At 40.6% G+C, this 19,504-nt stretch overlaps 1 protein-coding gene across 1 annotated transcript in view; it reads left to right on the forward strand.

Annotated features, from left to right (window-relative positions):
• LOC136125064 (protein argonaute-4) overlaps positions 1 to 18,473 on the forward strand; it is a 41,770-nt gene extending 23,297 nt beyond the window's left edge. Inside the window, exons 8-18 of the mRNA XM_065879901.1 lie at positions 1,151 to 1,298; positions 1,541 to 1,660; positions 1,809 to 1,937; positions 2,179 to 2,312; positions 3,416 to 3,600; positions 4,667 to 4,826; positions 8,317 to 8,632; positions 8,783 to 8,917; positions 15,735 to 15,836; positions 16,091 to 16,290; positions 18,365 to 18,473. Coding sequence (XP_065735973.1) covers positions 1,151 to 1,298; positions 1,541 to 1,660; positions 1,809 to 1,937; positions 2,179 to 2,312; positions 3,416 to 3,600; positions 4,667 to 4,826; positions 8,317 to 8,632; positions 8,783 to 8,917; positions 15,735 to 15,836; positions 16,091 to 16,290; positions 18,365 to 18,473 — 1,738 coding nt within the window. The remainder of the gene's footprint in view (positions 1 to 1,150; positions 1,299 to 1,540; positions 1,661 to 1,808; positions 1,938 to 2,178; positions 2,313 to 3,415; positions 3,601 to 4,666; positions 4,827 to 8,316; positions 8,633 to 8,782; positions 8,918 to 15,734; positions 15,837 to 16,090; positions 16,291 to 18,364) is intronic.
• Positions 18,474 to 19,504: the final 1,031 nt, after the last annotated feature.

Consider the following 19,504-nt stretch of genomic DNA (forward strand, 5'->3'; position numbering starts at 1 on the left):
ACATAAATATGAATATTGGCTTTTCTAAGTAAAGAGCATAAACTTAACTACATTAACTTTACATTATTTTCCTCACTCAGAAGACTTTTTCAAACAAGTGTACATCAAAATCACCTGGAGCGCTTTGTTCTAGATAACTGAAATTTTGGGGTGGCCTCTGGATAAATGTAGTATATAAATTCAGTCTGATTTGAATAAATTCTTCAGTATGAACTCATGTACACATCACATGAATTTCTTGACTTGTAAAGTGGTGTTCCATATACTCTTCATGTTATACCATTGACTTCATTCTCTAAGGAAAAAAATGAAGTCACTGTTGAGAATTATAGCATTTGTTTCAAAAAGAACTATCTTTCTCATTATTTAATTACTTCACAGTACCCTGTAAGAATAACTATACTTATAGAACTATATAATCTTTGCATGAAAATTAAAAGCACATAGATTTAAATATCACATACGTGATCCTCACTGCATTATTACTTTGTGGGCCATTAACAGCTAAGAAAGCAAGATTAAAGTAATTATTGTGCCAAGTGTTTGAGATAATTTGTCCACTGGAAGAGCGAAATCAGGAGAGTCTCTTAAATCATGCTCCCCAGTTTATACCAAATATCTTGACACAGTCTCAAGTTCATGTATCTGGTCTTGTGGCCTCCAAATCCACATATGTTTGTCCTGGTTTGGGGATCTGAAGATGTGGCCCCAGTAACTGTGCTACATTCATTTTATCAAAAGTTATCTTAAGTTATCATCTGTGGATGACCCAGGACCTTATTTGAATTTACTCATCTCTAAGAAGCCAGCAAGAGATTGTATTTGTATCTGTAGGTGTTAACTGACCTCTCTAGTAAGTCTGTGTATTTTCTGGTTCTGCGGCTTCTTCTTGATTTAAATTCTTTTTCCATTTTAACTAAAATTTTTCTCATCTTAGCTTCAACAAACAAACATGTAAAATTCCAACAAAATCGCTATCCTGATTAAACCCTAAAATGGCTTAAGTGAAAATGGCCAAATAAAGATTGACCTTTTTTTTTTAAGTGACTGGTCAAGGTAGAAAATGTTAGTAGGCTTTTGTTTGTTTGCTTATTTGAAAAAAAACACAAAGAACTTGAAGAAATTTCTAAAGAGACATTCTCTTTTATAGTTTTCCCTTACAGCTAGAAAATGGGCAAGCAATGGAATGTACAGTAGCTCAATATTTTAAGCAAAAGTATAGTCTGCAACTGAAATACCCCCATCTTCCCTGTCTCCAGGTGGGACAAGAACAAAAGCATACATACTTGCCGCTTGAGGTAAGCTAAACTAAATTTTCTTTTGCCAATCTGCCAATTTCTTGAATGTGTTTTTTAAAAAAGAAATGTTCTAAACTAGTGATAGAATTTAATATTAATCTCTAAAATACTTTGGACAGATAACTTCACCATATAACAGAATTTTCATTTTTTTGGAAATGGAAGATGTAAGGTACAGTTCAGCAAAGGCTTAAGATGTAGAAGCCCATTACACAAACTAATTCCTCTTTGCCTCTTGGTAGGTTTGTAATATAGTGGCAGGACAACGATGTATAAAGAAGCTCACAGACAATCAGACTTCCACGATGATCAAAGCCACAGCAAGATCTGCTCCTGACAGACAAGAAGAAATCAGTAGACTGGTCAGTAAGGCATGGTCTTTAAGATAAGCTAGCTTTCAGATGGGAAAAAAACAAAACACAAAAAACAAACAAAAAAAACAATAGAAAATGCCTGATGGGGCACAGTTACTCTTTGGTTTTTATATATGCAGGCTTTCCTGTTCTTTAGGTGAAGAGTAACAGCATGGTGGGCGGACCTGATCCATATCTTAAAGAATTTGGTATTGTTGTCCACAATGAAATGACTGAGCTCACAGGCAGGGTACTTCCAGCACCAATGCTGCAATACGGAGGCCGGGTAAGCTTTTTATTTTATTCAGCAAGCTTCTTCCAACAACCAATCAAAAAGGGATGAATCCAGGGTTTTTCCACTACACCACACTGAATTTACTCATAGCTTTGCTCATTACTGCTTTTTGTCTTTTGGCTAATATCAAATAGAGTTTTGTTTATCCCCTCATCAACTTTAAAATGGCCTTAGATTGTAATGTCTTTTCTCTTTTCTTTTGTTTCTTTTTTTGTGTTTTTTTTTTTTAAAGAATAAAACGGTAGCCACACCCAACCAGGGTGTCTGGGACATGCGAGGAAAGCAGTTTTATGCTGGCATTGAAATTAAAGTTTGGGCAGTTGCTTGTTTTGCGCCTCAGAAACAATGTAGGGAAGATTTACTAAAGTGAGTATCTTCATATTTTCAGCTTAGTAATATCCCTTCCAGATATGAAAATATCATCTTTATGTGAATGTGCTGTGTACACTGGCACTGAATCCCAGACTCCTATAGTGACACCATCTGGCTATAGGAAAAAGACCTTGTTCTTATAGTAAATCGCAGACTTGGGAATTATGTTAAGAATCTGACTCAGCTTCCTACATTTAGAGCAGAAATTTGTGACTAACAAGGCTGAAGCAGTGCCGATTGGCAAATTCTTGAGTTCTTAGAGAAGCTTCCTTTGGGGTTAATTGTATCTTTTCAGCTAAGATAAAAACTAGTTCATTTTTAATCATTACAGTGTACTAGAGAGCTTGTTTTACTGCAGGGTCACTGACTAAGATCATTGGTTCACATCTTACAGATGCAGTTATCTATATACAGGAAGTTAGTGAAAAGGGTGGAAAAATCACTATAGGAAAAGGGAACTGGGGTGAAAGAAAGGAATCCTACAAAACATTGGCAAATGCAGAAAACAAATCATTCTGAAAACTTTCTACAAATCCAAAATTTAAAACTTGACCATGAGTTTTGCTTTTTCTTAAAGTGATGATTTCTTTTGACATTGTTCTTGAATCAAATCTATTACAAGTTTGAATGTCATCCTAAATATGGTGATTTTGTGACAGTGTGTTTCTGTGTTCTCAGTTGAACACAAGCTTACCCAACTATTCTTGTACCTGGCTTACCAAAATACACGTTACCTGAAATTTTGACCTTGCTTTTTTCTTCGGTCTGGAATTACTGACTTGAAGGTTTAAAAAGATCTTTGAACAGGAATGCTATTCTAGGCCCTGAGGCCCAGCTGAGGCACAATTATTTAAAAATTCAAAATGATAATCTGATAGTTTAATAATACAGAGTCTTCTGCCTTATAATTACAATGATTACAACTTCCAGGCTATTTTTGGCAACCAGTTAAAGAGGGAGTTTTTTTGTTTGTTTGTTTATTTGTTTCTAAATTTGGCTAAGAATTTACCAAACTGAAAGAAATATCTTAGAGGGAAATACATGCTAAGAATGTGCCCTGAAATGAAAGCACTGTGCCACCGGTTCTATTTTAACAGGAGTTTCACTGACCAGCTCCGTAAAATCTCTAAGGATGCAGGAATGCCCATCCAGGGTCAGCCATGTTTTTGCAAGTATGCACAAGGTGCAGACAGCGTGGAGCCCATGTTTAAACACCTGAAAATGACATATGTGGGCCTACAGCTGATAGTGGTTATCTTGCCTGGGAAGACGCCAGTATATGGTATGGACCCCTTTAACGTTGAATGAGGGATGATTTCAAGTAGTAGTTGTAGCAGTCAGGATAAACTAGGTTATGCTGCAGTCACAGACAATCCCGAACTCTCAGTGGCTCAAAGCAACAAAGTTTTATTTTTTGCTTTTGCTATGTGTCCATTGAGGGTGGACTGCAGCCTCTGCCCCATGTCATCATATCATTTTCACTCTGGAACCCAGTCACTATTTGGAATGTTGCTGGCTCCATGGCAGAGAGAAAAGAGCCTGGAGGGTTCTTAGCTTCTGCAATTTCTTGGTCACAACCAGCTATATGGCCCACTCAACCTATGTGGGGGAAGTGGGATGGTGGGCAGGAAATGCAGTGGTAATGAGGGTAGTGCCATTTTACCATAGTCCCCAAAACGGGGAGAACTGGAATGTCTGGTGAAAAGCATTTAGGAATATCAGAGTGGGGGGAGCCTACCACTTCCAGAATAGGAGATGCATAGTTTGTATCTCTTATAAGAAGAATGATACAAAGTTCTTTTGGCCATCATCTAAGTGAAGGATTTGGAAACTATGTAGACCAACCATTTGAACTTTGTAAAATGCCTTCAACCCTCTCTATATTTGTTTCTTTTGTTAGCTTCTCTTTATCTGTAGTGTTTGGCGGAGGAGGGGAAGGAAGGAAAAAAAATCCCTTAGAATTCAAAGGGCTGGTGTGTGTACTGAGAGGGAGGAGCTGGGGAGATTGATTTCTTTGCCAGACCAGTCCTGTTGGAAAAGGAACCTCAAGGGACTTGAGTGAGTGGTGAGTGGTGGCAGACTGCATGGTAGAATAAAGGAAGTGGACTGGCTTCAAAGCCTGCAGGAGGGAAGAAAAGGGTAGGGAGAGAGCCTTCCAAACTCAAAAAAATTGCCCTGGGGGTTTAGCAGATGAAAGGACCACACAGGAAAAGCATCTAGCACAACGTACAGTATATAGTTGGCACTCTGTAAATGTTAATGTGTGTGGGGGGGTGTTCCCCTCTACTTTTAGTAATCAGGAGAATATATCAACATTTTAAAATTAATTAATAAACTTATTTTTGTAGCGGAGGTGAAACGTGTTGGAGATACCCTCCTGGGTATGGCTACACAGTGTGTCCAGGTAAAAAATGTAGTGAAGACCTCACCTCAAACCCTTTCCAACCTTTGCCTGAAGATAAATGCAAAGCTCGGAGGAATTAACAATGTGCTTGTACCTCATCAAAGGTAAGATCCTGAACTCTTTTTCCGTTTGTTTCTTAAGCTCTAACCTACATAATTTACAATAAAGCACACCAATCTCAAATATACATCTTGGTTACCTTTTCTTATATATGTATGCACTCATGTAACCACCACCCAGGTTAAATATAGAACACATCCAGCACCTCATCAGGCTTCCTCGTGGCCCTTCCCAATAGATAACCCCCAAAGGTTCTGACTGTTCTGACTTCCAGCATCATGGATTAGTTTTGCCTGTTTTTCTTCTGGCCACACCCTGCGGCTTGTGGGATCTTAGTTCCCCCAACCAGGGATTGAACCTGCGCCCTTGGCAGTGAAAGGTCAGAGTCCTAACCACTGGCCCGCCAGGGAGTTCCCTAGTTTTGCCTGTTTTTGAACTTCATATAAATGGAACCATACAGTATATACTATTTTGTGTCTGTCTTCTTTTGCTGAATATCATGTCTATGAGATTCATTCATGTTGCTATTTTAAGTAGAAGTTTATTTTTTGTTGTGTATTATTTCATTTTATGAATATACTACAAAATTTTAGATATTCTTATACATTTATTATAGAAGTCTTCTACATTTTTGGTGGAATTAAGTACTCTTTCTCTTGCAAGAGTGGAATTGCTGACTTACAGAAAATATATGTATTTAGCATTGATAGATACTATCAAATACAGTAGTCCCCCCTTATCTGCAGTTTCACTTTCCCTGGTTTCAGTTACCTGCAGTCAACCTCTGTCCGAAAATATTAAGTGGAAAAATTCCATAAATAAACAATTGTTCAGTTGTAATTTATTTATTTATTTATTTTTGGCTGAGTTGGGTCTTCATTGCTGAGCATGGGCTTTCTCTAGTTGCGGCGAGCGGGGGCTACTCTTCATTGTGGTGTGCGGGCTTCTCATCGCGGTGGCTTCTCTTGTGGAACACGAGGTCTAGGTGCACGGGCTTCAGTAGTTGTGGCACGTGGGCTCCGTAGTTGTGGCTCGTGGGCTCTAGAGCGCAGGCTCAGTAGTTGTGGCACGTGGGCTTGGTTGCTCCGCGGCATGTGGGATCCTCCCGGACCAGGGTTCAAACCCGTGTCCCCTGCATTGGCAGGTGGATTCTTAACCACTGCACCACCAGGGAAGTCCCAATTCTTAAGTTTTAAATTGCATGCCATTCTGCGTAGCCCGATGAAATCTCGAACTCTTCCTCTCCATCCAGCCCGGGACATGAATTATCCCTTTGTCCAGTGTATTTAGGCTGTTTATGCTACCCATCCATTAGTATAGGAAAGAAAACCAGTCGATATAGGATTTGGTACATCCATTGGGCATCTTGGAACACATCCTCTGCAGTAAGGGGGGACTCCTGTAGTTTTCCAAAGTGGTTGTACCAATTTATATTTCCACTGAGAGCTCTAGTTGCTCATATTCTTGCCAACACTTGGTGGTATCAGTCCTTTTAATTTTAGCCATTTTGGCCGGGGGTAATAGTATCTCATGATGGTTTTAATTTGCAATCCTCTGATGACTAATCATGTTAAGCACATTTTCATATGTTTATGGGCTAAGTGGACATCCTCTTTTGTGATGGGCCTGTTCAGTCCTTTGCCCATTTCTTAGATTGGGCGGCTCCTTGTTAATTTGTAGTTCCCTTGTCTGTTGAGATAATATCTGACTTGTCTACTCTACGATGTTTTTATGTGAAATCCTGTATGTGGAAGTGATTTGGGAAGTTAAATTTTGTCTGTGATATTAGTCATTTTCATACTTGAGAAGAAGGTGAATTTGAGTGCCTTACTCTTACACAGTTGTATCACAGTTCTCATTTTTGTCCTTGAATGAAACTTCTAGGTAAATAAATCCTTCCTGCAACATTGGTAGATGAGGTATACAGACCATGGGGGAAGTTAACCTAAAGCATGATTTAATTTTACCCCAAACAATGTAGCATAGTGGCATAGAGTACAGACCTTTTTTTTTTTTTTTTTTTTTTTTTTGCGGTACAGGGGCCTCTCACCGTTGTGGCCTCTCCCGTTGCGGAGCACAGGCTCCGGACGCGCAGGCTCAGCGGCCATGGCTCGCGGGTCCAGCCGCTCCGCGGCATGCGGGATCCTCCCGAACCGGGGCACGAACCCGTGTCCCCTGCATCGGCAGGCGGACTCTCAACCAATGCACCACCAGGGAAGCCCGAGTACAGACCTTTTTGTCAGGCTTCCTGGGTTTGGATTCCAGCTTTATCACTTCCTAACTGTGTAATCTTGAGCAAGTTCCTTATCCTCTTATATCTCATTTTGTAAACCTGGAAATCTGAGATAATAATTGTACTACCCTCATAGAATTGTTGTGAGGACTAAATGAATTCATACGTGTAAAGTCCTTAGCACAGTGGTTGGTACATAATATATGTAAGCTGTTATTATGTTCTGTGTATGTATCTTATGTATATACATTTGCTCTTATACCCTACTATGCCAAACCCATGTTGTATGATGATATATAGAGAGAAATACAACCCAGGCTCTGCCCACGTGGAACCTCATCTTTAGTACCTATTACATGAGATTGTCAGATTTGGGATGCCTCCTAGATATACTTTAAAAGTCGGGCTTCCTTGGTGGCGCAGTGGTTGAGAGTCCGCCTGCCGATGCAGGGGACACGGGTTCGTGTCCCGGTCCGGGAAGATCCCACATGCCGCGGAGCGGCTGGGCCCGGGAGCCATGACCGCTGAGCCTGCGCGTCCGGAGCCTGTGCTCCGCAGCGGGAGAGGCCACAACAGTGAGAGGCCCGCGTGCCGCTGAAAAAAAAAAAGAATATACCAGAGAAGTAATATATGCATGATATTTTTCTCCTTAATTCCATAGATAAATTAGTACCAAATAAATGAATTCATTATTTTAGCAAATATTAGTTGAGTGCCAACTGTGAGCAAGGCAGTGTTTTAGGCACTAGGGATACAGCAGTGAACAAGACAAAGCAAAACAAAATTCCTGCCTTCGTGGAGCTTACATTCGTGTGTGTATGTGTGTGTGTGTATACAATAAATAAAATAAATAAGTAAAATATGTGGTAAAAGTGATAAATACATGGAGAAAATAAAATAGGGAAGGAGATAGACTTTATTCTCTTCCCTAAGTCTCATATACTGGGGGGTTTGTCCCAGTTCCATGTATTCGGTATCCATTGTAGAAATCCCGGGATCCCAAGAAAGCCTGTTCTGGGAAAGTTTTCCCTTTACACATAGAGATTTTGTTAAATTTGGGTTGGGTCCTCTTCTGGACTCTACCCTTCCCACTATTGCAGAAGAACCATGTTGTCTTCTTTAGTCAGTTCAGATTCATTGTACTGGGTGGCACAGATACTCAGTGGGCATTAGAGTTCTCTCCCAACGGGCACGTCTTTATTCTCATAAGATTATGCCTGTGATTATGTCTGGTGATCTTGCTAAACGAAAACATTTTCATCCATATGTCTGAGTGGCAATGTCTCCTTAAATCTGAGCAGGCCCTCGGTGTTCCAGCAGCCTGTCATCTTCCTGGGAGCGGATGTCACGCACCCCCCAGCAGGGGATGGGAAGAAGCCTTCCATTGCTGCTGTCGTTGGCAGTATGGACGGCCACCCCAGCCGGTACTGTGCCACTGTTCGGGTGCAGACGTCCCGCCAGGAGATCTCCCAGGAGCTCCTCTATAGTCAGGAGGTAATCCAGGACCTTACTAACATGGTTCGAGAGCTGCTGATCCAGTTCTACAAATCCACACGCTTCAAACCCACTCGGATCATCTATTACCGTGGAGGGGTATCCGAGGGACAGATGAAACAGGTACTCTCTTAATCCCATAGTTGCCTTCTGGGGCTTCTAGGTATCTGATGGAGTTTCCTCCCATCTGCCACTCCAAGTACATCAGATCTGAGCGATGCCTGAGAGATTGGCAAGTTCTCAATTATACATCATTTTATTTCTAACTCCTAGGTAGCTTGGCCAGAACTAATAGCAATTCGAAAGGCATGTATTAGTTTGGAAGAAGATTACCGGCCAGGAATAACCTATATTGTGGTGCAGAAAAGACATCACACACGACTCTTCTGTGCAGATAAAACAGAGAGGGTAAGAACACATAGGATAAGCTTTATTATCTGATGCAAGTGACTATGTTTTCGGTTTTTAAAAAATATTTATTTATTTATTTTGGCTGTGCCGGGTCTTTGTTGCGGCATGCAGGATCTTCACTGCAGCATGCAAACTCTTAGTTGCACATGCATGCAGGATCTAGTTCCCCGTCCAGGGATCGAACCCAGCCCCCCTGCATTGGGAGCGCAGAGTCTTACTGACTGGACCACCAGGGAAGTCCTGTGAATGTGTTTTTGAGTAGGCATACATATAGTTTTTTTTTTTTTTAAAGCAGAAGTGCCTAATAATAATTTAATAAGCATGCTAACTCCAATTGAGCTTAGATGAGCAATTTTGAATGATACAGGTTTCAAGACTGAATATTTCTCTTATGTGACAGCAATACTGGTTTCTAGAGTTTTTAGAGGGAGAAGTTAAAAAAAGCTATGTACACTATGGTGATACAGGAAACCTCCAAAGGGAAGGTTTACTACTTGGACTTTATTGCCATTTGCTATTTTTTGCTACCAGCGCCTAAGGCATGGTTCTAGGGTATAAAGAAAATTTCTCTTTCAAATGATTTTACATCAGTGCAGGGGATTCTTAGGGTACACACTTTGAATGCCTGTGATGTCACGTTTACTAACCATGGGCAGGTTAACTTCTCTAAGCCATAATGTTCTAACTGTAAAGTGTGGTAAGAACAATACCTATTTCACAAGGTTGTTGTTAAGGATTAACTTAGTAAATGAATGTTAATTTGGGGTACAATTTCCAGCATTTGATAAAAGGCATTTTGTGTAACCTTTTTATAATCTGATATTAATGTGTAAACTAGGTAAATTTTAGGTACACGGTGTTGGATGACTTTACTTCTATGATCTTTTCTATGACATTACTTCAACTTTTTCAGGCCCTCCCTGATCCACTCCCAGAGAGACCAGTTCTTTCTGTTTCCTGATCTTGTCGTCTTGTGGGTCACTCCCACTGTTTTCTAGTACACGCTTAGTTTGTTTTATTTTTTTAAGGATTAGATTTTTCTTTTTAATTAATTAATTAATTACTTTTTGGCTGCGTTGGGTCTTTGTTGCTGCACGCGGCTTTTCTCTAGTTGCGGTGAGCGGGGGCTACTCTTCGTGGCAGTGCGCGGGCTTCTCATTGCCGTGGCTTCTCTTGCTGCGGAACAGGAGGTCTAGGTGCGCGGACTTCAGTAGTTGTGGCGCACAGGCTTAGTTGCTCCGCAGCAAGTGGGATCTTCCTGGACTAGGGCTCAAACCTGCATTGGCAGGCAGATTCTTAACCACTGCACCACCAGGGAAGTCCCACATGCTCCCACATTAGAGTTTCTGTCTCTAATCCAAGGCTGAGCTGTTTCTTCTTGTTTTCTGAATCATTAGAGAACTAAGGTTTTACCCTTGGGCCACAGGTCCACCAATCAGCTCAGATTCAAAATACTGTCTTCCAAATTGCCAAACTCTGACTTGGTAATACTTCTTAAATTCTGCTAATTCAAATTCTCTGAGCTCTTAACCAAGCTCTGGGCACAAAACATCCTGCCATCCCCTCCCTAACTGCACAGTCACACTCCATCCCGCTGTTGACTTGCTATTCATGTAACTTTAGGACCTGGACTCTCTTTCTAAACCCCCAAGCTATCTCATAGCTTTGTTCTTGACCATCCAGTGTCACTCCTGACCTTTGAAGATTGACAGTCCCAATCCTTGGTCTACTTTGCACCCCTGACACCAGCATCTTCAATTCTCTAAACATGCCTCTTGCCAGTCTCCAACTCTGAATTAGTGTACTTGCCCATTTCTTTTGCTGCTAGTCTTAGGCTGATTGAGGTTGCTGAGGAAAAAAGTCATTTATTTAATAATGAACCATAATACAAGTTCTTGACAGCAAATCTCAGCCAGGCCTTTGATGCTGCAATTTCTTTTCATTTATCGTATTCCCCATAACATCTGTTCTAAACCTTTATACTCTTCTCAAGTCCCCAACCCCATCCATGAAGCATTCGTTGCCAACAATTTACATTGCCAACAATAGAATAACCTTCTGTTTCCTCCAGAAAACAAAATAGAGAAGGCATGAATTTTCTCAGCTTCCTCCCCTTTACTTTCAAATTTAGCTAAATCTGTGTTTTCTTATCTTCTTCCTTGAATCTCAGAGGCTAATCTCTCCACCTGTGCTTTCTTTCCCTCCACCTATGCTTTTGCTTTTAATGCTTTCTGTCTTCTTTAGAGCCTCACTTCATCAATTATGCATTTTTTTTCAAAATTTCAGTTTTCCCCATGCCGTTGCTTCCCTCTCCTCACCTTTTAAAGTTTCTCAACTCTTCCTCAGTCTTCCTCAAAACTTCCCTTCTCCCTCAATCTACCTGCCATTTTTTCTTTCCTCCCTTTCATGACCAAACTTATAGGAAAAAAAGACTTGATTTTCTTTTTGTATCTTCTCACATAATACTTCCGTTCTCTGTTGCCTGACTTTTATTTCACTGACTCCACTGAGGTCGTTCTCTCAATGACTCGCTCATTTTGAATCCAGCGATATCTTGTCAAATTCCCACACTGACCTCTTTGAAGCACGTATGGATGTTTGCCTTCTTTGGCCTTAGCAATATGATTTTCCAGGCTCACTACCTACCTCTGTAATTAGGCTTTCTTTGACGCCTCTTCTTCCTCTGTCCATTAAACATTGATGCTTCCTGGCATTTCATATTTCTCTCTTCTCTTCTCAATTTCAACTCCCTTAGTCTCACCTACTTTTCCAGATTCACTTACTTGCTTATAGATTCCTAAATCTGTATTTCCAGCCCCAGATTTTCTATGCAGCTCCTGATCTGCACTTCTAACTGTCTACCAGTTTACTTAGATGCTCTGTAGGCATTGTATCAGGCAAGATAGGCTAGGCTGTGCTGTGGTAACAAAAGACTCCAAAGTCTTAGTGGCTTGCTAAGATTTATTTCTTGTTCACATTACACATTCATTGTGGCACTGTTACGGCTGGGACCTCGCTGTCCTCCCTTTGGAACCTAGGCTGACAGAGAAGAAGCATCTGTCTGGAACTTCACCAGTCATTGTAGTAGAGGGGAAAAAAGATACATGACAAGCCATATGCTGGCTGTTAAAGCTTCTGCCCAGAAGTAGCACATTTCACATCACATTTTATTAGCCAAAGGAAGTTACATGGCCACTTCTGAGTTAATTGGGTAGGGATGTATAATCCTCCCCCAGGGAGGGGCATGGGAATATTTGGCACCAGTGATACAATCTACCACAGGCATTTCAAGCAAAGCACATCTAAACCTTCTCCTTATTGTTTTATCCGCATCTAAAAGCTATTCCTCCCCCCAATTTACTATTCTATTGCTTGGTATCACTATATATTAGTCAGCCAAGTGAGAAACTTTGGAGTTGTCTTTAAATTCTTCTCCTCTCCTCCTGTCCCCACTTCCCGTGTTCAGTGGGTCAAACAATTCTCTGTGTTCTGCCCTGAAATCTCTTGGCTCAACTCTTCGTCTTGTGTGTTCCATCTGCCCTAGGCAGAACTCTTCAGTATTGCAGGAGACTCCTAGCAGTCTCCCTGTCTCCATTCCTCCTTCACAAATGCATCCTCCACCTACTGTCAGGGCTAGGTTTTGTTTGTTTGTTTGTTTTAAATTAGATCTTTCTTTTTTTTTTTTTTTTCCCTCTTGCGTCTCCCTTCCTCCCACCCTTCCTATCCCACCTCTCCAGGCGGTCACAAAGCACCGAGCTGATCTCCCTGTGCTATGCAGCCGCTTCCCACTAGCTATCTGCCTTACGTTTGGTAGTGTATATATGTCCATGCCACTCTCTCACTTTGTCACAGCTTACCCTTCCCCCTCCCCATATCCTCAAGTCCATTCTCTAGTAGGTCTGTGTCTTTATTCCTGTCTTACCCCTAGGTTCTTCATGACATCTTTTTTTCTTAAATTCCATATATATGTGTTAGCATACGGTACTTGTCTCTCTCTTTCTGATTACTTCACTCTGTATGACAGACTCTAGGTCTATCCACCTCATTACAAATAGCTCAATTTCATTTCTTTTTATGGCTGAGTAATATTCCATTGTATATATGTGCCACATCTAATTTATCCATTCATCCGATGATGGACACTTAGGTTGTTTCCATCTCCGGGCTATTGTAAATAGAGCTGCAATGAACATTGTGGTACATGTGTCTTTTTGAATTATGGTTTTCTCAGGGTGTATGCCCAGTAGTGGGACTCCTGGGTCGTATGGTAGTTCTATTTGTAGTATTTTAAGGAACCTCCATACTGTTCTCCACAGTGGCTGTATCAATTTACATTCCCACCAACAGTGCAAGAGTGTTCCCTTTTCTCCACACCCTCTCCAGCATTTATTGTTTGTAGATTTTTTGATGATGGCCACTCTGAGGGCTAGGTTTTTAAAATACAGATCTTATCCTGCCACTCCACTGCTCAAAAATCTTCATGTTACCCCTGTTGCCTACCAGATGCTTCCTTATGGTGCTCAGTGTTTTCCCACGGTAGCCAAAGCACATTTAGTTTGATCTCTTTCACCATGCCCCCATACACCTTCCATTAGCAATGTGACTGTTTCCATTTCCCATATACATTGTGTATTTTTATCCCTGGAATGACCACATCCATCCCACCTTTTTTTCCCCATTATTTTTATAATAAGATATAACATAGACACAGTAAAATTCACTGTTTTTAGCACACTGTTCTGCGTGTCTTGACAAATGCATACAGTTGTGTAAAACTACCACCTTAATATTTAGAATGATTCTGTCACACATAAAAACTCTCTTATGCCCTTTTGTAGTCAACCCTTTCCCTTACCTACAGCCCCTGACAACCACTGATGTATATTCTTTTCCTGGTATGTCATATGAAAAGAAGTCATAGCCTTTGGTCTGGCTTCTTTTACTTAGCATAATGCATTTGAGATTCATCCACGTTATTGTGTGTATCAGTAGTTTGTTCCTTTTTTACTGCTGAGTAGTATTTTGTGATGTAGATGAACCACAGTTTGTTTATCCATTCCTGACTGCAAGGGGTATTGGAATGTTTCCATTTTCATTCTATCGCCTGCATCCAACCTGTACTTATCCTATAAGGCGTGGCTCAACCATTTCCTCCCACCAGCTTTTCCCAGTGCCTTCCATAAGGCCCTTAGTACATTGCATTGCAGTGCATTGCCTGTGACTTTCATGAAGAGCAGGAGGGCAGGTTCTTTAGTTCTCTCTGTGACTCTGTCTCTCATCCCCAACATCTGTTGCAGAGCCTTGCACATGGTGCTCAAGCAATAATTATTGAAATGAACATGCCTGGACCCCCTTTTCCCCAGGGCAGCACCTCTTTAGGTTCTCATCTGTAGATTCCAAGAGATTTTTAAAAAGGGATTCTATGGTCAAATAAGTTTGGGAAATGCTGTATACTCCATCTCCCTCTTAAAGATTATACATTACCAGATAAAGGTTCTGAGAAGTCATACAATAGAAAAACCTTTCAACTGTGGTTTAACCCCATATCACTCAAATTTATTTGACCATAAAACACCTAAACACATCCTGCAGAACTAATATTTCTAAAGCATACACTTTGGGAAACAATACTAGAATGATTGTAGCTCAGTTACATTTCCTCTTGTCCAGCTAAGTACCCCAGGTCACATATGAATTTCATGGAATGAGACTTTTCTATACTCATGTATGTTGTTATTATATGCATTGGGGCATGATCTTCAGCTGAAGTTAACAATAGTTAGAATGGAGCCAAATAAATTCCCATCAAATTTGTGCCAATATGCTAAATGTACTACCTCGTGTGGAACCCACGTGTACAGCAGAAGTGGATGAAAACTGACCAAATAGCAAGATTTAATTCCTTTCCTTGAAGTTCTCCTCTCTGCTTTTCTAGAAGTTTGATTTTAGAATTTGGCTATAGAAGAACTTTAGAATTTTAAAAGTATCAGAGATCATCACCTAATTTTATGGATGATTAGATTGAGGCTTTGTTCAAGGTATGTAGTTACAAGGCTGGGCTTAGAACAGAAACTGTGGCTTTCCTAACTCTCATTTCAATGCACTCTTCCTGACAATACATGTGCCAGTGAATTCTTTTATTGATCCTGTAAAAGTATTAATTTTGTTGAACCTGGTGAACCAGTTCACAGATTCCTTCATCTTAACTTTTTTTTTTTTTTTTGTGGTATGCGGGCCTCTCACTGTTGTGGCCTCTCCCGTTGCGGACGCGCAGGCTCAGCGGCCATGGCTCACGGGCCCAGCTGCTCCTTAGCATGTGGGATCCTCCCGGACCGGGGCACGAACCCGTGTCCCCTGCATCGGCAGGCGGACTCTCAACCACTGCGCCACCAGGGAAGCCCCTTCATCTTAACTTTTATTGAAAGTTGTAGGTTGTTTTTTTTTTTTACTCCAAATAAGGAATAAAACTGATTTTTTTTTCCCCTCAGGAAGCTTATCCATCTTAAATGTCTTTTTTTCCCCTCTCTGTGAACACACTGAAGTGTCATCTGTAAAATAGATGACAATAATGTAGCCCAAAGCCACAGGTAAAATAATTCTTTGTCTGGATTCCCTTAGAGAATCAGTGGAGTATATTTGAGAAAATAAGGTTGAAATAGCTGGGCTAACGGAAAGTTACAGAAAATTCAACATCTTGAATTAAACTGATTTTCAAGAGTTCCCTTAAGAGCAGTATACTAACTTGTTACTAATGGCTTGAGCTCAATTTAGCACTTTGATGACTAATGACACTTTTTTTTTTTTTTTTTTTAAGGTGGGGAAAAGTGGCAATGTACCAGCAGGCACTACCGTGGATAGCACCATCACACATCCATCTGAGTTTGACTTTTACCTCTGTAGTCATGCAGGAATTCAGGTAATTTGGAAGCTGGTCCAGGTCTTTGATTTGATAGGGAGGTGTTTGCAAATTCAGCAACTAGCTTGAGTAGACTTGTTATTAAACACTGTACATAACTTTGTTAATGCTTGTATCCTAGAACTGTTATCTTTTGGTCTAGGTATCTGCTTGCAGGTGTGCTAGACAGGAATATTTCTGAATTTAAGTAGGTTTCAATTCTCTCAGGTCGTCAACCCATGTCAGAGACATTAATCATAAAACTCTTTCTCCAGGGAACCAGCCGTCCTTCACATTACCAGGTCTTGTGGGATGACAACTGCTTCACCGCAGATGAGCTCCAGTTACTAACTTACCAGCTATGTCATACCTATGTGCGGTGTACACGCTCAGTCTCTATTCCAGCCCCTGCCTATTATGCCCGCCTTGTAGCATTCAGAGCAAGGTATCATCTGGTGGATAAAGATCATGACAGGCAAGTTTCTCAGGCAAATAAAATCTTTCTGTCTGTGTTAGCAGCATATTAAAAAAAAATGAGCTACTATAGAAAACCTTTAGGAAGAGTTAAACTTCCTTTTAGGGTTTACATTTCAAGGAGCAGATAAAATTGCATGTGCCTTTAAGAGCTGATAGTGTGACTTTTGGTCCAAAAATTGCCCAGGCTTGTTCATACTTGTATGATGTGTCTAAAGTCTGCCCCAAAAAGCAGTCTCATTTGAAACTGCCTGTGGATTTCCCATAGAGCCAAATGCATTTCAGTTCTGCTCAGGTCCTAAGCAGCCTCAAAAGATGTCCAGCCCAGTGCCCTGGCTCCAGTCAGAGCAGTCACAGGCCTGTGGATTCCACTTCATGCAAGGGGGAAGTCCTGACCAGTTCACTTTACTTTCAGTACAATCTTGGAGGATGTATCAGAGGGAACCTGGGTTTGTGTCGGGAACAGGTAGGGTACCAGACCATTCTCACCCCCAAATAAGGATCTCAGGAGAATCAGACATATTGACCTGTTATTGAGCTACTCTTAAATAACTAAACAAGCTTTCTGCGTTAAATTTTTTTTTTCCAAATGACCATCTGTGAAGTGTAGCAGTTTCTGGGCTCTTCCCCAAGTCCGAATTCAGCTGCTAAATAGTAGACATTCCACTACAAGTCTATTTCTGTACGGGTTGAAAGTACGCTATGATGGAAAATGCCCAGCTGTGGCTTTGTACCTTCCATTCTGTAATATACATATTCATTCAACACATTTACTAGGTATTGCCTGTGTGCCCAACACTGTACTAGGTACTAAAAACTGTAAGTTGAGGAAGACATGTTTCCTGGGATTTTATGCTTCAGTATGGGATACAATACAGGCAAACATAAAACTGACAATTAGCCCATAGCAGTATAGATGAAAGTGCAATTGGACATCAGAGGAAAGTCTGTTAGAGATTTCATAGCTGGATGGGTAGGATTTGGCTCTACAAAGAAGAGAAAAGAATTTTCCAGGCAGAGGGAATAATGGACACGAAGAAGAGAAGACAAGTGACATGTTTGAACAATAGCAAGTTTTCTTTGGTTGGAGCATTTGAAAGGGGAATAGCAGGCATGAAGCTAGAAGAATATGTTAGAGCAAGATTACCTTTGTTTAACGTAAAAGGCTAATCCTGGGATAAAATAGACATTACTCAACAGTTAATTGGATGTGAGTGACAGAGAAGGGGATGAAGTAAAAAATGACTAAGATTTTGAGCCTAGATGATAAGGGTAATAATAATTTAAGTAGAGAAGTCAGAAGAGGGATGGTGATTTCCCATTTACTAAGCCTTTTATCACATGGTGCCCTTAAAAGGTATGTTCCGAAGTTGTTACTGTTACCCTAAAAGATCAAGTTCAGAGGAGTTGTTACTTGTCCAGGGTCATATAGCTAGTGAGGGGAAGACAAGAAAGGCTGGTGGCATAGTAACATTTGCTGAGTATCTGTTATGTTCCAGCACTGTGGTGGGCACATTCATTCATTCATCCATTCAACAAACGGTTATTGAGGCAATGCTATGTGGCAGGCACTAGGGATTTAGTGGTGAGTAAGACAGACAAAGTTGCTGCTTTCTTGGAGGTTACATCCCAGTAAGGGAAATAAATAATTATCCAAATAATAATCTTTCAAATAAAATAAATGTAGAGGATTCTGAGAAAGTATATTCCAGGTGGCTCTGACCTGAACTTCAGAATCAGGGAAGATTTCTTTGGGGGAAATGACATTTGATTGAAGGCTAAAGGACAAGTAGACATTAACCAGACATAGCAGACACATGGAAGTCCTTGTGTAGGCACTGTTGAAGATTTGGGTCTTTGCAGACATTATTCTAATTAATTGCAGCAGCCCATTAAATAAGTTAGATTGCATTTTCAGTTGAGCAAACTGATGTTTAGAGAGACGTTACAAATTATTTAAGGAGCCACACCTTGAGCCCAAGGTCTTGAATCTAGTACTATTCGTGCTACTTGAAACGTGGAGTTTGAAGTGGTCTTTTGTTACTCTTGTTTTTTCTGCTTTCTTTTCTTCACAGTGCGGAAGGCAGTCATGTGTCAGGACAGAGCAATGGCCGAGATCCTCAGGCCTTGGCTAAAGCTGTGCAGATCCACCATGATACCCAGCACACGATGTATTTTGCCTGAGAGTCTCAGAAAAAGAACTCAACCAGTTTGGCACCCCTGGCAGGCTCAAAATGTTTCAAACGCCTACTGCCTCTAGAGAGAGCCAAGTTGACTTCAGGTGGTCCTCTACCAGCAACTCAGAATAGTTGCACTGAATCTATACTTCGCAGCACTGTCTGATGCATCAACAAAATTGAGCCATTTTTTTTAAAGTAATAGATACTCATTGATTATCTTTTCTGATGCACTGGACTGAATTTTTACCTCATCATGCAAAGGCTAATCAGCCTGAACTTTCTAAAGGACTTTATGAGAAAGGTGTCTATGGACTATTTTGCTAGCTGTGGTGTTCACCGCATCCCTCTAGTCTTACAAGAGAAGCTTATTCCTTTTTTCTGTATTCGTCGAGTGGGGTATATGCATAAACGGGAGAGAAAAACCAATCTACTTCAGTTCAGTGTAACTATTTAATTGTGTGGGTCAATAGGCTTTTTAATGGAGATTTCTGACTTCGCCACTGTAAATGCCTTCAACGAGCATTAATTTTTGAAAGTTTTACAGAGTTTTATTAGTTTTACTACTTTATGTATTGATCTCTACAGACTTGTGCTGGGGCAAGTACAGGCTGCCAGGCAATTGCACTATATCTGGCTGCAGATTCAGACAGGCAGTTCTCTTATTTGGTTGACTTTTGTGAATGTGTAACACATGTGATGCATGTCATGGTGACAGATAACACTGCCATGGTAAAAAGTACTCGTGTTTCCCCCCTTTGAAAAAAATCAGCTTTTAGTATTTTTCAGAGTCTTCAAAAATGCCCATTTTATGCTGCTGTGTGGTTTATTAGATCTAAATGATTTTTTAACTTTTCTCATAGCAAGTTAACTTTGGCAATAAACATTTTTTAAAGTCCCTCCTCTTCCTCCCCCTGACAGTGTAGTTTTTTAGATGAGATTTCGGTATGATTTTTATCAGCTATTTCTTATAGATCATAATCTGGCAATTTTTGAAACTGGTCAGAAAAGGCATATATTTCCATGCCTTTTTTTTTT

Source organism: Phocoena phocoena, chromosome 1 (genome assembly GCF_963924675.1).
Source record: "Phocoena phocoena chromosome 1, mPhoPho1.1, whole genome shotgun sequence".
Taxonomy (NCBI): domain Eukaryota; kingdom Metazoa; phylum Chordata; class Mammalia; order Artiodactyla; family Phocoenidae; genus Phocoena; species Phocoena phocoena.